General features: G+C 32.2%; 2 protein-coding genes, 1 non-coding gene and 1 pseudogene across 4 annotated transcripts; all 4 read right to left on the reverse strand.

Moving 5' to 3' along the window:
* Nucleotides 1–1,725: 1,725 nt before the first annotated feature.
* LOC145107179 (beta-galactosidase 8-like) lies at nt 1,726–6,922 on the reverse strand (annotated as a pseudogene). Its single transcript, XR_013707750.1, has 18 exons — nt 6,327–6,922; nt 6,164–6,259; nt 5,959–6,060; nt 5,772–5,864; nt 5,410–5,553; nt 5,074–5,162; nt 4,877–4,982; nt 4,714–4,801; nt 4,459–4,577; nt 4,205–4,369; nt 3,929–4,119; nt 3,760–3,848; nt 3,560–3,669; nt 3,281–3,388; nt 3,086–3,196; nt 2,722–2,933; nt 2,303–2,633; nt 1,726–2,119 (listed from the first exon to the last, which is right to left on the reverse strand). The product of XR_013707750.1 is annotated as a beta-galactosidase 8-like (transcript).
* An 863-nt stretch (nt 6,923–7,785) lies between these two features.
* Nucleotides 7,786–7,859, reverse strand: TRNAN-GUU (transfer RNA asparagine (anticodon GUU)). The gene has a single exon. It is a non-coding gene; the product is annotated as a tRNA-Asn (tRNA).
* A 143-nt stretch (nt 7,860–8,002) lies between these two features.
* LOC145107180 (TatD related DNase) lies at nt 8,003–9,733 on the reverse strand. Its single transcript, XM_079044031.1, has 2 exons — nt 9,641–9,733; nt 8,003–9,198 (listed from the first exon to the last, which is right to left on the reverse strand). The coding sequence occupies exon 2, from the start codon at nt 9,133–9,135 to the stop codon at nt 8,275–8,277; it is 861 nt and encodes a 286-aa protein (XP_078900157.1). The 5' UTR covers nt 9,136–9,198; nt 9,641–9,733; the 3' UTR covers nt 8,003–8,274.
* A 6,161-nt stretch (nt 9,734–15,894) lies between these two features.
* LOC145104904 (uncharacterized) lies at nt 15,895–16,629 on the reverse strand. The gene is made up of 2 exons (XM_079042067.1): nt 16,460–16,629; nt 15,895–16,417 (listed from the first exon to the last, which is right to left on the reverse strand). Exons 1-2 carry the CDS (start codon nt 16,627–16,629, stop codon nt 15,895–15,897), a joined length of 693 nt encoding a protein of 230 aa, XP_078898193.1.

Below are 16,629 nucleotides of genomic sequence, written 5' to 3' on the forward strand. Positions count from 1 at the left end.
AAGTTTTATTCTTCCCCATCGTAATACACACACTAATCCACAAGTTATGTAATTTGCCAATATAGCAGACCTTCACTAATCCACAAGTTTGCAGCCGACATTCACATTTCACAATGGTTCTGGTTCGTCGACTCCACTCGCCGTATACACGCCTCAAAAGACTGCGTCCCTTGTTTGCTACTTCGTCGATGGTGTTATTGATTTCTACTCACCGACGCAACGTCGTCTCCACTCCGGCGAAGCAAGGCAGCGACGACTCAGGTCAGTTTCGATTTATATGCCATTGTTTGAATAAGATGTCTTTATTGATTTCTTTTTTGAATCTGATTTCATAGGTATGTAAAATTTGTTCTTTGCTGATTTCATACACAGTCGATGTATTTGTTGATTTAATTCACAATTTCAAATCCTCATTTTATAAACAGTCGATGTTTTTGCTAATTTCATACACAACCACATTTAAGTAAAGCTGATTTGATAAACATGTAATCTGCTTTTTATCATAGGAGTGTGAGTTGTTGATTTTTGCTTTAGCTGTTGATTGCATTTTGTTGTATGGGTTGTTCATCTGTTAGCATAGTTTAGTTAACATTGTATGGGTTTCATTATGCTTTATCTGATATAGATTGATTCTATTACACATATGGGTTTATCTAATTAAAACTATGTATTTATGTATCTGATTTGTAACAATATGTTTCTAGACGAATTGATGCAAACAGTTAGACAAGAAACAGAGAAGAATAACAATTGCAATGACAGTATGTTTCTAGACGAATTGATGCACACCAAGCGCTCGCTAAAATGCTTCAACTGAATGGTATTTCTTCGTTTATAGTATTCTATCAGAAAAGAATGTCATTTATGATAATCATCAACATATTCTGTTACAATTCACAGAATTAATATAATTATTAGTAAATGAATTCCAATTCTATCAGATTGGAATCACGAATTCCAATTATGTTGGAATGGAATATGAATATTTTCTCACTAATTTATTATTGGATTTGTTTCTACAGAAGCTGATGTTTGAAGAACGGACCACGAAATTTGAACGACGCCTCTTAGCAACATTATTCTTTTAGAATGTAGTAGTGTCTTTGTTAGATTTTGATGTTTTTTTTTCTAGATTTGAAATTTTTTTAGTTTTATTCTTTAACAATAAATGTAATTCTTAGCAATTGTTACATGTATTCTATAAGAATTAATGTAATTTTTGTTTTAATTCTTCAATTGATGGTTCGAGAATTTTGTTATTCTACAAGAAATTTTTAAAGTCATGATCAAGAAATATGTTCAAGAATATTTTTATTATTTTATGGTTCAAGAATTTTTTTATTTTTCAACACATTCAAACATATTCTTTCAGAATGTCCGAATTAAAAACCTTATAATTCGTAAAATCGGATTTTTAAAATTAATAGAATATATGATCCCTTAAAATATGCAAATTTCCTTTATTAAATCTATGTTAATTGACTAAAATACCCTTCTAGTTAAATTAGATGGTATTTTTCAATTATATTTAACTCAATAATATGTATTAATCACTTTCTTAAAATAAGTAAAATGATTGGCCCACAATTATGCATACAATAACACAATACTTAGTTTGAATAGAATAACCTAAGCCTATATATATATATATATATATATATATATGCATGCAGGTTACAGAGATAATTCCAAGAGATAAATCTTATCTATACAACATTTGAATATTTGAATAATATGTTCCTATCTAATCTTCTTCTGTTTACAATTTCCCTGAATTACAGAAAGGGAAACTACAAAACACCCATTTAGAAGTGGGGAATCGCTCATAGTTCCAGCCCGACTATTACCTGTCTCGGTTTTATGGACATTGAGGTATATGTGAAATAATGATGGTGAAAAATAAGTTGTACATACTTAACTTCCAAGACTTGTTTATCATTTAACACATACCATTTGTTACAACATCACAAACCATCAAATGCAGCTATGCCTATACAAATGTGTTGATTCAAGCAGTGCATAAAGCTTCAATTGCCAAGCTTTTTGCCACCGCAGGACACGGGTCCCCAAAACTAGCTGTTGAAACAGGAACCCAACATTTTTGCTTCCCGATACAAACCTGCATTTAGTTTATGAACAATTGTTACAATCTTAAAGACTAATTTCTCAAGAGTCTGTAACATGAGTTTCTACAAATAAGACCGAAGCAAGTTTCTCCTAGCACGTCCAAACAATCAATAATATAATCACACGATATGTAAATAAAGATACAAAGATATACAAATAATGAGAACTATGGTACCTGTTCAACAATCGATAAAACGTCAATATGACAACTTCCTTGAGTAAATCCAGCACCACAATCCCCTTTGGGATTCCCAAAGCTAGCGAAACCAACAGATGAAATTTTCCAGCCTTGATCACATGTCAATCGGAGTTGAGGGCTTTGAGAACTGGAATCGGAATTGGGTTTCCAGAGTTCAACCGGAATCGGATCGTCCTCTGAGACATGGCCACACACTTTCTGCCCGGTTCGTGTGAGCACAGAAATTTTGGAAGGGTCGCCACCCAGCTCTTCATGAAGAACAACCAAGTTCTCACCAGGATGCACCCATGTCCGTGGTATATGATATCTACACACATATCATATTATTTGACAATATATTACAAAAAAAAAAAAAGACAATCACCTGTGTAAATATATATTTATAAATTACTTACAAAATTTGGGCTGGTTGACCACATTTCTTCTGACATTTTTGTGCATTATAAGTTCCTCTGTAGTCACAATTATCTGTACAACCTGTTGATGGTGAAAGGTAAGTTGACCAATATCGTCCTATGCTCTGCCCATTCACCCAAGCTTCACCCTTCCCCATGCTTCCAAGGTTCAGTGATAGAGGACCTTTTCCTTCAGGGGCAATGAATGTGGACTGTGAATATATATATATATATATATATATATATATATATATATATATATATATATATATATATAATGAAAAAAAAATTAGAGTCTTGGAAGTAGATAACAGTTAACAATCAGTCCCATATGGTGTCTTCGTAATGACTGAAATTTACATACCTTATACCAAATGAGACTCTGATTAGTGGGGATTTCATTGCCATGGGTCCATATGGAACTATTAGCAACATCTGTTTTATCAAGTCCAAGACTTTCCCCTTCAGTTCCCACCTAAATGCAATCAAAAGTATGCAACAGCTCAAAACTATGTGTGAAATGTGAAAGAAACCCTAATAGTCAAAGTTAACAACAAACCTGGTATGTCCACTCGTTAGATGAAATGTCCTGTTTAGCATTTTTGAGATCAAGCAGGGTGACGGAATATAAGCCTGCTCCCCAGGTATCAAACCATGGACCATAGTTCTGGATAGCAAACATACATATAACCATTAAAATAAGGATACCCAACAAATTATAATGTCAGTCACACCAATATTCAATGGTCCTAATTCACTCATTTATTGTGTTCTTTGAAGTCTAAAGACTGTGTAGATATGGGAAAATAAGTAGTAGACAAGAAAGATACGGTGTCACCTGTAGATCAATCATCATACTAATAATATCCAACGTGTTGTTTCCTTGTTCAAGACTAATCTTTTCGCTTATGCTGAAGATTGCATCATCATGATAACCATAACCAAATGCTACATCAGATTTTTTTTAAATTAAAAACAAATAGTGGTTGTGAATAAGTACCTTTTGAGCAAACATCTGTTAACACAGCCAGAAGTTACCTAAAACTTTTTTGTTCAGAAAAACCAGAGCAGCATGTCCCAAACTCTGAATGAGCAAAAACACATCTTTCTTTTCTTCTGCTTCTATCCTGCAAAAAGGTTACAGAAATTCATCATATTCTTTTGAAAACCTGAAAGAGAAGCATGTTATTTTGAAATGAATTATTACCTTGTAGTGTACCATAGAAAATCACTTGCGTCTTTTGTTGTATTAATCTGCTCTACCAAACTGGTTTCTGTAAACGATTCATTGCTCCAAACACCCACTTTTTCTACATACCAACTCCATCTTGAATTCGACAGTGAAAATTCACTCACATCAAATGTAGTAGCATCACCAACACTTTTCTGAGCCACAACCTTTCTCCATAGTCAACATATAAGTTGCATCATATTTCAGCTCTTGTGAAATTATATACACAAGAAAACATGGATATAATGTTACCTTTGCTGTGTTGAAAATAACATTTTTACAATCTGGAAGAATGCTCACAGACCATGCAGGGAGAAAATATGATTTCCCATTGAATGTCACATTTGCATCTAAAGTGCTACCATAATTTGAAAGAAAAGCTGCACAATCGCTGGATGTTTTATAGTATACATCTGCCTGTTGAACAAATAGATCGAGTCAGGACGAATCATAGCTCATGAGAATTACAATTCACAAGTATGCATATTGATAGATTTATAAAATACCTCTAAGTTTGTACCAAGAGATTGATGAGTTGGATCTGCATTTACCAAATATTCTTCGCATTGCTTTATTGCCATATGTAGATCCCGCAAGTGACTCCACTTTGGATGCCTTATGAATCCTGCATAACTTATCCTTATACATCACTTACCCCATTCTTATGGGACTTGGGTATTGTTGTATTTCATTCTCCAATTCCAACAAATCAAACACTGCCTAAGTGTTGCATGAGAATTGATGAGATGTCAGAAAATTACCATACTCATCTATTGGGGCATCATAATCATAGCTTGTACCAATCATAGGGCCTCCAGATGTTCGTCCGAAATTTGTTCCACCAAACTACTGCAAAATAATTTTATATGCACACCTATGTTAACGAATAAACTCGACAAGAAACAAAAAGATTGGCTAAATTACCATATAATAGTTTTGAAAAGTGCCTCCTTTTTCAAAAAACCTTGCAACAGCAAAAGCCAGGTCTTCAACAGGTCGATAAGGAACAGGATACCCAAATGCAAGAAACCTGTAAAATTAAAGAGAAAGACATACATACCCTTTTGTATAATCATATATAAAATTGAAAATGCTTTTATGTAGTAAAAGGTTAGATATACCATCCAGGGTAGTTCTCTGTCCACATCTTTGGCTTTGAAGGAGAATTTGGGATGAATTCATCACAATAGAACCCATTACATGTATTTATCTACAATTTGGTGTGCCATTATGTTAGAAACCAATTAACAAACTTCATTCCAGGATACAGAACCAATTGAAGAAGAAATAGTGAAACTAATAAAAGAATTAACACACAGATGGTGATTTTAATCGAGTATCCAGCAGGCAGAAGGTTGGTCTACGGTAGAGCTTTCAGTTTAGCAGTTTGTATGTGTTAACAATTGACATAGATACAGACTCCTGATTATAAGTTGAGTTAATTTTATTTAACTTACAATTGGATCAGGTGCATCACTTTGTTTGCACATCACCCAAGGAACGCTTGTATTAAAACTTAGAGCAGTTTCTGCTGCCCATTTTACATATAGCTCTCCACCAATTCCATAGGCCCACTCAACATCTCCATATTCATTCTCAACCTGTTATATATGACAACACACTGAGATATAGACGTAAAAGGAGTTAATCATAAGCATATCTTTTGTATTCCAGAGATAGAACTTAAGAAGTGATCATCTATTCATCTAGGTCTGTTAAGTCCTAAGTAGTAAATACGTGTATAGATTTGATAGAGGGCATTTACCTACTAAAAGATGCTTAGAATGTATAGCATTAAAAACTGTCATAAGGGAATCACCTGAGCCAGAATAATTGGTCCTCCTTGAGATGCAAAAAGATTTTCCTCTTTCATTAAGTTGACAATTTTAGCAAGAAAACGTTTCATTTCTACCTGAGCCATTATTTCATATTAAAATTTTGCACATTTATGCAAAATTTAAAACATGATGAAACAAAAATTAGCATGGTTTGTGGTAATGGAGTACCTGGTAAGGGCCATTTGGACCAATACGTAGATGAACAAACAGGCCAGCTTCATGCACTGTCTTCACAAACTTAACTAAGTCGAATCTCCCTTCAAAGTAGTACTATCACATAAACAAAGAAGCGAGGCAAAAACAACAATTATACAAGAAATACTTCTCATCATCATCATCATAAATTTACAAATGTAAGTTTAATATATTGTACCTGTCCCTTTACAGGCTCATGGTAGTTCCAGAAAACATATGTTTCAATTACATCCAGTCCTCCTTCTTTTGCCTTCCCAATGATATCTGGCCACATCTACAATTTAACCCACAATCATCAACCACATTCACACATTATGCACAGAACACAAAATTGAACTCACTTCGGGAGTGGCTCTAGGATAATGAATGGATCCAGACTGCAAAATCCGCTTTCTCCCATCTATAATCAACGCTTTGCTGTCATAAGTTACAGTCATGGAAAACCCTAATTCAAAAAACCAAGCTCCGTGAAGTATAATAATGAATAAAATTAAACCCAAACTCCGAACTTTCCCCATTAATTCAATTAAAATTTGCAGAAAGATAACATGAAGAAGAATCTACTCCGTCTAGTGTAATGCGTACGTAGTATGGGTATATAGAGAAGAAATAAGTAGACGACTGTTTCCAAGTGATTGGTTTGTAGCATTTGTTGATAGCGAATTGGAGAATAACAATGTGAAAAGGATTTTGTATTATGCCTGTTAGAATTACAAAGAACGATGATCACTAAGGTCGATTTGGATAGATAAAGATTGTAAGATTACTATTTGGTAAGTTTCAAGGAAACGACAGTTTGTATGTGTGTGAGCGCAATCACAAACAACTGTTCATTTCTGTTGCTTTCCCGCCATTCTTAAGCGTGCTGATTCGGATTCGGTCATATGGATCGACGGATAATTTGAATCTTGTCAAACCATTTTCTTTTTCCTTTTTGGTTTTGTTACCCTGGAAAACTTTTTGCTATATACGCAAACACTATTAGACATGTGTTAAATAACATAATGTAATCATGTATTTGTTAAGGAAAATAAATAAAGAAGCAGTCAACACATATAAACACAAAACTTACTAATACGAAATTTACCGATTATGAACAGATAGAGACTTGCAAACACAATATCCTAAGCCCGAAATTCATCCCTATTTGTGCAATAGTTTCTGGACTTCTAAATTTATGATACAACTATCTCGAATTAAGTTATTGCACGAGAACTTAATTTCTAACGAATCTACAGTATGCATTCGTGAAATTTGAGAGTGTGTGTGGTTATTGTTCATCCAGAAGATCCCAAAAATCAGACTCGTATTGTATAAATAGGATTTGTATGAAACTATCAAATTACAATAATTACTCAAGCCAATCTTATCACTAAAACAAACTTAATTAAAAAAAATACTTAAAAACTGATTTTCAGATTATCTCATGAGACAAACACCATAAGACAAAAAAGAAATAAAAAATTGATTTTCGCATAATATGTTGGTAAATCACTAGTAGTGCACTAGTGAATTTCAGAGCACGTAATCAAACAATTAGCCCAATGGTTAATTTGGTGTGATTTCAATTCCCTTTTATCTCTCTTTATTTATTGTTTTCTCATTGGGTATTGGTGTTTAGTATGATATCATATATTTATTCCATATTAGTATCAAATCATCAATCATTTTGATAAATAATTGGTTGTGTTCCTTTGGTTCTCATTTATTGATTTCTTAAGTGGTGACCAGATTTGATCTGATAAATATCTCATATCGAGGTTTTTGTAATTAGATATTAGCATTCCTTGAAAAAAAAAACGCTAGAAGGAGGGCTTGAACCTCCGACCTTGTGGTTAACAGCCACACGCTCTAACCAACTGAGCTATTCCAGCTTTTTATTCCTTATAATTTATAAGTCTTCAATTAATTCGACAAAACCATAACTGTTTTAAACATTGTTTGTTCTACACAAATGAGATAAGCTCATTTTATTGTCATATGTCTATATTTCCAATTAATATGCATACCAAATACATGTAAAAAAAACAAAAAAAATATCAACTATAAAATGTATCTGGAAGTTTATCCTATGATACATCCATCATTAACTTCATCTATTAAGAATATTGCATTAACCAAAATGGAAATAACTTTTGGATACAAACTTCATAACACGAATCTATACTATAAAATATAAATATTGTACACAACTATGCCGTTTGATAAAACTGGACCATCTACGGCTGAATGATTCCAATCTCTTAATAGTTCAGAGAAAGCAGGGTTTCAGAGACCTTGAATGCTGAACTAACCTTTTTGCACTTTGGAGCCTTCATAAGAAAAGATACGCACTGCGTTTCTATAGCTCACATCTGCAACCTCTTCTTTAGACATATCAAGCAAACGCGCCACATTAGCAAGCACAAACTGGATATTAGCTGGATGATTAAGCATCTCTTTCAGTTCTTCATCATTTCCCTCTTTTTCTTCTTCAACCAAAAAAACAGACTCTGAATCATTCAATATCTTTGGTAGTGCATCAGGTGCATCAGTCTCCAGTAAAATCCTATCAAAAGGCACAGCTTTCACCATTTTCTTAGCTTTATTTTCTTTCATGGCCATAAGAAACCCCGAAAAAGAAAAATAAGCCCCGAGTTTTGCAAACTCAGGAACCATTTCAGCAGAACCTAAGTAAGAATGCAAGATTACACCTTCAGGAAAAGGTCCAATGGCTTTCATTATGTCAAGAAGATCACCAAAAGCACGCACACAGTGTACAGAAGCTGGTCTTTTAAGCTCTTTAGCAAGTTCAAGTTGCAGGCTGAAAGTTTCAACTTGATTTGTGAAATCAATCATCTTTCCACGTGACCCTTTGTCTAAACCAATCTCTCCTATTGCAGCACAAGGTGTATCATCCATGAATTCTCTTAAGAGTTTCAACCAGTTGGAGGTTTTGTCCATTATAAACCATGGATGGATTCCAAATGAAGGGATTATAGAAGGGTAGTTATCGCTCATCTCCTTTACCAAATGCCAGTCTTTCTCGGAGACACCATTCACTGCAAAATGGAGTATCCCGTTCTCTAGGGCTGTTTTGATAAGACTTGGGGCCTTGTTGATGATTCTGGGGTCTTGTAGGTGACAATGAGCATCAAACAGTTTTATCATGGCTTCAAATCTATTTGACTATTCCTAGTAGCTGCAGTTTCTTGTTAGATCAACGATTTTTCCCTGTGTCATATGATAAATTAGTGCTAGAGGTGTGAATACATAATTGAATACATCAACTTGGGAGAAAGTTGAACTGTAGGAGAAAGCTTAACATAATCGAAGAACAAACAAAGTTATTATCATATTTCTCCAATTCTGGAATCCAAAAATTTTATATACCATTAGTTTCTCCCCGAATTGACAAAAAAACTGATGTATTAGGGTTGCGAATTGAAATCGAAGCAAGTTTTTTCCTGAACGAAAACCACCACTAATCGATTTCTAGCATTATCGATCAAACTTCAGATTGTGAAGCTATGGTATTTAACGAAAGTGTTTTTTTCAGTTTAGGCAACTATGAAATTCGCAAAAGAAGATAGAAACAAGGGCAATCAAAGAAACTACACGAGAATATATTTATATAGAAATTCACAGAGAAACACAATTGTATGCATATGTGTACCTGTATGCATCGATGTATTCACTGGTTCTAACAAAGCGGACGAACTGATTACGCCTTACAACCACCATGGAAAAAAAAAAGCAAATCAATCTCAGTAGCAAAAAAAAATGTATAGATTTTGCAGCATAACGTACAAGTGCCCAGCCCAAATCCTTCCATGTGTAAACTGTAAAGTGCCCAGCCCAAATACGAAGCCCAATCAGACTATTTAATTATTTTTCCATTCGATTATTTATCGGAAAGTATATCAAAATTACTGCATTTCTGAATGTTTAAATTGTATTTGAATAAAAATATGTGTTTGTATTTTTGAATGAATTTTGTGTGTGTCATTAGTTAGGCTATGATGCCTGAAATGACCACCATAATGGACCTATGTAGTTGTAGTGGACTGCAGGGAACACAGTCTCTTTTTACTTATTAATTGCACTTTTGAAGCTCTTACGATGATTAATGGGTTTCCACTGAACCTAACCATCTTCTCTGTTCCCTCGCTTTTCTGATTTAATTTTTACAAGTGTCAATATCATATTTAATAGGTAACGATTAGAGATAATAATTTTCTAAGTTGTTTGTTTTTTCTGACTCAAAATGTTTGCAGTCTGTAGACCACATCTGCAGACCTCTGCAGTAGAAGAGATATACCAAACGTCTGCAGACTGCTAAAAGACTGTTTGTTTTTTTACGTTTGCGGACTGTTAAAATAAACTAAAATCTAAATAAACTGATTTATTTTAATCTTAAAAGAGTTTTTCAATATATTTACGGCTTTATTATAGATAATTAACAAAGCTAGACCAAATTTTATGTATTACTGTATAAAAAGTGAAAATAAAATAGTATGAGTTAACGTGTATATTTGATAAAAAATTAACAAGCTTTAGACGCAAAGTTATATATAAATATTGTAATTAAGGATCAAAGAATTTAACACATAAAATAGATGAAAATAAACTTCGCTTTTAAAATGAAAATTTTCATTTTATTTTTTCAATTTAATCAATTAAAAACTGACCATAAATATATTTTCCAAAAAAATGGATGATATTGTATTAAATAATGTTTTATAAAAATTAGCATTAAAAATACAAGAAAAAATTAAGATGTTTTTCATATCTATATAAACAGCTCCAACGATCATTATTATAATTAAATGTTTATTTATAAATTTGCCACAAAGGTTATGTTTGTGTCTTCAAACCTTTTTTTCTTGAAGTGTTGTATTTTTTCCAAATTGTTTATCATAAATAAAGTTTGAATAATCTAAGTTAAAAAAAAACAAAGATATATGTGTTTTTAGGTTAGAAGATGTTTGAAGAGGTTAGAAGATTTTGGTTCACATTTGCGCTAAAAATAGAACGTATGTATGTAGTCTTCAGAAAAACAAATAATCTGCAAAGACTAATGTATGTCGTGATTTGCACGGTGTAGACAGAAGAGGCAAAAGAAGATGCGCAAACAAAAAAAGACAACAACAATATCTAAGTAAAATAACATCAGGAAAAAATAAAAAGAATGATACCAAATATCAAGTACAAGGAAAAAAAAAGTATATAGTGTCACACTCATAACTTAATGAGTTAATGATATGATAGAGTAAAAAGTAAATATATAAGGATCATTAGGGAAAATAACTTGATAGGGTAATTTCATTTTCGTCTTGTTCATGTTTAGGCAATTTCTGTTTTTTTATACATATTTGACCATTTAACTTGTTAAATTTGTTTATATATTATCATCATCACCTGCTATAGCATGTGACAATGGTAATATGTGAACACATTTAACAAGTTAAAAGGTCAAATATGTACAAAAAAAATTGTCTAAATATGAATATTTTCTTTTACAAATTTCTTAAGACTTTTATAATTTCTTACAATATTTTTATGATATTTTTTCCTATAGGTTTTTCTAATACAATGTTCTAAACTTTGCTTATAATTTTTTTTTTAACTTTTCTTATACTTTCATATAATTTTAATACAAGTGTTTTTAAACCAAATATTTTATAAATGTTTTAAATTTTTCTTACAAGTTTTTAACTTTTTTTTTTTACATTTTCATACAATTTTTTTATAACTTTCATACAATTATTTCTAAACTTTCTTTTACAATATTTTTAAAGTGTTTCAGAAATTTATATGACAATTTAATACTTTTTATAACATTTTAAAATATTTTCGTTAAATACTAGTTTAAAACGTTGTATTAAAAAAATTAAAAGTTTATAAACTTCTAACTAAAAAGTATTAAAAAGTTGTAATAATTTTAAAACATTTGCATTACTTATATTTTCTTGTTTTTTTATTTGCTACGTAATATTTTTTTTTATTTTTTTAAAAGACTCGTCATACTTATTATTATATATTTAATTTATTTAATTTTATTGTTAGATACGATTTACTTTAAAAATATTATATATGCTTAAAAACAAAAGAAAAAAAATATAAGAGTCTATATAAAATATTTTACAAAATAAAAACATGTTTATTAATTAAAAAGTAAAGTTTAGAAGTGATCGATAATTAATTAATATTTAAGACATTATGTATATTTTAAAAATAACGTTTGGAAAAAATAATATTAACAAATATGAAAAATAAAATCACTATTAAAAATAGAGAAAATGAGTTATCATGGTAATTAACTTTTCGTTTTGTTCATATTTAAGCAATTTTATTTTTTTGTACATATTTAACCATTTAACTTGTTAAATGTGTTCACATATTACCATTGTCACCTGCTATATCCCGGTGACAATGATAATATGTAAACACATATAACAAATGAAATGGTTAAATGTGTACAAAAAAAATGTCTAAATATGAACAAAGTAGCAAAGATGATTACCCTGATAAGTCATTTTCCCTAATCATTATTGTTATTAACTTATTATAAAACTTATTATTTGAAAAATATGATGTCTTAGAAGACTATATACATGGTCCGATTTAGTGGTCGATATAAACTTGTTTATAAATTAATTAATTCGTAGAAGAGAAAGTACAAAATTAAAGAATTTTTTTATAACATTAAAGCTTGTATTCTAAATAAAAAAAAGTTTATAATCCAAAAACTATTTTAAATATAGTTTAGCTTTTATTTTTATATGTAATTTAATATCTTTAAAATCTTACAACTAGTTTGGGTGAATACTTATAGATAAGTAAAAAGGATAACTTATAACTTTCAATTAATAACTAGTTTTGTCAAACATATCTAAAACTTGGATATTTTTATCCGGAGATGTATGGTTCGATTAAAACCAAAGAGATCACCCACATTAAGCAAAATATTATTATGCTCGATGGGTTAGTTCTCCAAATATCGATTTTTTAGGATTGACTAAATTTTTGGTGTATGACTAAACCTAGTAAACGTGTTGACCATAACCTTATTTCATGTCATGTTCCCATGTCTATGGTTTAACCCTTGTAAATGTGACGTGGTGTCAAATTCACTTAACGAGTTTAAATCTCTTACTCAAACTCGTTCAGTTCGTGTCGGGTTTATGTCGAGTTAGCAAGTCATTTCAGCTTTTGTCGGCTCTATATATGGCTATATTTGAGGTTTTGGGGAAAATGGTCCTTTAGGTCTAACCGGAGATAGGCGTGTATAAAAAAATCAATCTAAATCAATCTCTAAAAAGGACCAATTGTGACATCCCCAATTTCACGGCCAGAAAATACCGATTTTGTTTATGTTTTATAATAATATCAGATTAACTTTTTAAAGAAAGTGTTGTGGAATTTGTTCCCATAAAAATACAGATAAGAATTTATCAAAGAATTTCCGAAGAAATGTATTTTCATTACATTACAAAACTCGGGATGTCATTATCAATACAGATCAAAAACATAAATAAAAAACAACATAGGCATTACAACATTTCTATTTATTACTATTGGCCTATAATCCATAATCTCTCATCAGATCATCGCATCTATGGTTTTCAAAAACTGAGTGGGTCAGGCTTGGGATCCTGGTGAGCACATATGGTTTTCAACCCACAATAAATAAGTATTATTTTCAACAATCATTCAACCCGATTACCCGTTCCCGTTATCCTCACTTTACGTCCCTAAAACATCTATCATAAGGGACATATCCTAAGGAATTTCATCGGGATGGACACTACTGCTAAGGGGATTCCTCAGCCATATATGTTTGTAAGTCAACCATGAGGGGGATAGAGTACACCAATGAACACATCGTTCACAAACACCTACAGGTTGCGAGCCTGCTAGCGTTCCACTTGACAGTCTAGAAAAGTCTGTGGTCATCATCCATACTCCGCTAGATGACTGGATCATCGTCAACTTCGAGGTCTCTCTTCATTTTATTTTATCACACATCAACTATTTCATCTACCCATGTTTTACCCAATATATTTGTAGATATAAAATACATATACATTTTAGATCTGAAAAAAAAAAGTTCAAATCTTTCATCCAGCACAAATCTCAAGATATAAAATACACATACAATTTAGATCTGAAAAAAAAAATTTAAATCTTTCATCCAGCACAGATGTCAAGATATAAAATACATATATAGTTTAGATCTGAAAAAAAAAGTTTAAATCTTTCATCCAACATAGATCTCAAGTAAACAGGTAATATGCACACATAGCACGCAATTTTTATAAAATACTTCATATCTATGTGTAAGATGAAAGTAACTATGCACTCACTTGATAAGGCGGTGATTCCAACTTGAACATCGCTTCGCTTCTTAAAAATATGATTTCCTTTTACGGAACCGGGAGGTTTGCTTGAAAACCGGACTCTGCGGAGGCAAGGTTTTCCGAACCGAAAAACTCTTTTTCTTGGAGTCTTGTGACGCTCCGGGGCTTTCTTCTAGTGCTAGGGAGGTTTCCTAGGCTTGGGGGTGTTTGGGAGGCTTAGAGAGAGAGTAGAGAGAGAAAGAAATGGCTTAAGGTGTGAGAAATACGGCTGCCTTCACATGCTATTTATAGGGGAGGATGGCTTCGGTGGCTTCTAAAATTCATAACTTTCGCATACGAGCTCCGTCTTCGATGTTCTTTATATCCACGCGTAAGTAGAGACGTACTCTACAACTTTCGTTTAGACTTCGTCGGCTAATTTTGACTTTATTTTTAAAGTTATATTTTTAACAGGCAGAGACAGGAAAAGTCCGTTAAAAATTCATAACTTTGTCATCCGACGTCCGATTTTGTCTGTCGATTTATCGTTGAGCTCCTATTGACGAGATCTTCGATTCTCGTTTAGGTTGTGTCGGCTAAAAATCGCTCGATCTAAAATTCGAACTCCGGGTTGCACACTGCTATGCCAAATCTTAGAAAATTCATAACTTCCTCATAAGAAGTCAGATTTGGACGTTCTTTTTATGCAAGCTCTCGGTTTAATGTATACTACGACTTTTGTTTAGATCGCTAAGGCTAAAAAGCACTTTATCGTAAACTCACTTTAATGTATACTACGACTTTTGTTTAGATCGCTAAGGCTAAAAAGCCGGTTTTGTCGCGAAACTTCGACAAGCCATAACTTCTTCGTTATAACTCGGATTTCGGCGTTCTTTATATCTCTGTAATCCTTGTCACGACCACTAAAATTTTCTTCATAGATATCGGGTTTATCTAACATTTTATTTTTGATTCTTATTTTCATTCTTATTTATTATATCATTATAAACAAGTATAAAGCACCTAAAATCACATAATTCACATAATACTCAAATAATTCATTTTTATTACTTCAAAATGAGTTACATTTGTTGACCCTAACTATTACATCATCGAATCAATGCTTAGCCTCGAAACACGAGCGTTACACCATAAACCGAACTAATCTAGACCGAATGATCTTAAGGCAATCTAGCCTAGTTTCCAGGAGTCGTTCCCTATTTTCAACAACCCAACATCTTTTATTGGTCTTCGTCGGGCTGAGACTGGTCTAGTTTGAGTATAAATCGATTTCACAAATAAATTGACTCCAAATTGATCAAGGGTAGAACCGGATTTTAGAATAAGAGGAGCTTACATCATAATAAGAAATCATATTTATATATTACATCTAAATAGTATAATACAATGTATAAATTTAAAAGAGAGTTTGACATAAAAAAAATCGTCTAATATCATAATATTGGTGATTTGGACAACTTAAGATTGCAAATTAAAAAAAAATCTAAAGTTACATCTTTTTAACATTTTTTTTGGAACGACATCAATAAAACAAAAAGCTTGTCAAGGACAAGCAATTAAATAACAACTAGTTCATCAACAGGTCGTACAACCACGCCGAATAATTTATTTTACTTTTGCTATTTCCATAACAAAACCAATTAAACGAAAAAGAGACTACTGAATCAAACAAAAGAACTTTTTTGTAAGAATTTCCTCCAAACACCACGTCATTTTGATACGTATAAAGAACCCAAATCAAAGTTGTAGAAATTGTATCAATTATCTCCCTTTTGAAGCATAAAACCCTTTGATTATCAATCCAGCTTAACATATCATTCAAGTGATGAAACGTTGGAATCACCTCTTCTAGGCACCTGCCCACACAAGACCAAAGTTGAAGAGCAGTATCACATTTAAAGAACAAATGAACTGAATCTTCTTGATGATCATCACAAATAGAACACAAAGTTGACTCAACATCCACCCCCTTTAAATCAATATTAGTTTTTGTAGGCAATCTATTCAACATCGCCCGCCTCATAAAAACATTCACCTTCATAGGTAAATACTTGTTCCAATGAGTTTGCACCATACTAGCCGGGAGCGTCCTGACATCCAAATACAGTCTCAAAGAGCTAACTCAGAAATACCCGGAGTTTTTAAGAGACCAATACCAAGTATCCGCATTCGAACCCAAATTAGCCGAATTAAGCAAATCAATAAGATGATCTCTATGTTCCGCTAAAGCTCCACCTCTAATCTCTCGACTCCATGTAGGGGCCCACCCATTGTTTGGTTTGTAATCAGAAACCCACGCCAT

This window comes from Lactuca virosa, chromosome 4 (genome assembly GCF_052849685.1).
Source record: "Lactuca virosa cultivar CGN04683 chromosome 4, Lactuca_virosa_CGN04683_v6, whole genome shotgun sequence".
NCBI classification, from domain to species: Eukaryota; Viridiplantae; Streptophyta; class Magnoliopsida; order Asterales; family Asteraceae; genus Lactuca; species Lactuca virosa.

What these genes read in the sequence shown, in the direction of transcription:
- LOC145107180 (XM_079044031.1), bottom strand. Translation starts at nt 9,135, where the DNA reads ATGATAAAACTGTTTGATGCTCATTGTCACCTACAAGACCCCAGAATC.
- LOC145104904 (XM_079042067.1), bottom strand. Translation starts at nt 16,629, where the DNA reads ATGGCGTGGGTTTCTGATTACAAACCAAACAATGGGTGGGCCCCTACA. An exon ending in TGGTCTCTTAAAAACTCCGG is followed by an intron (nt 16,418 to 16,459) that starts GTATTTCTGAGT and finishes TTTGGATGTCAG; the next exon opens with GACGCTCCCGGCTAGTATGG.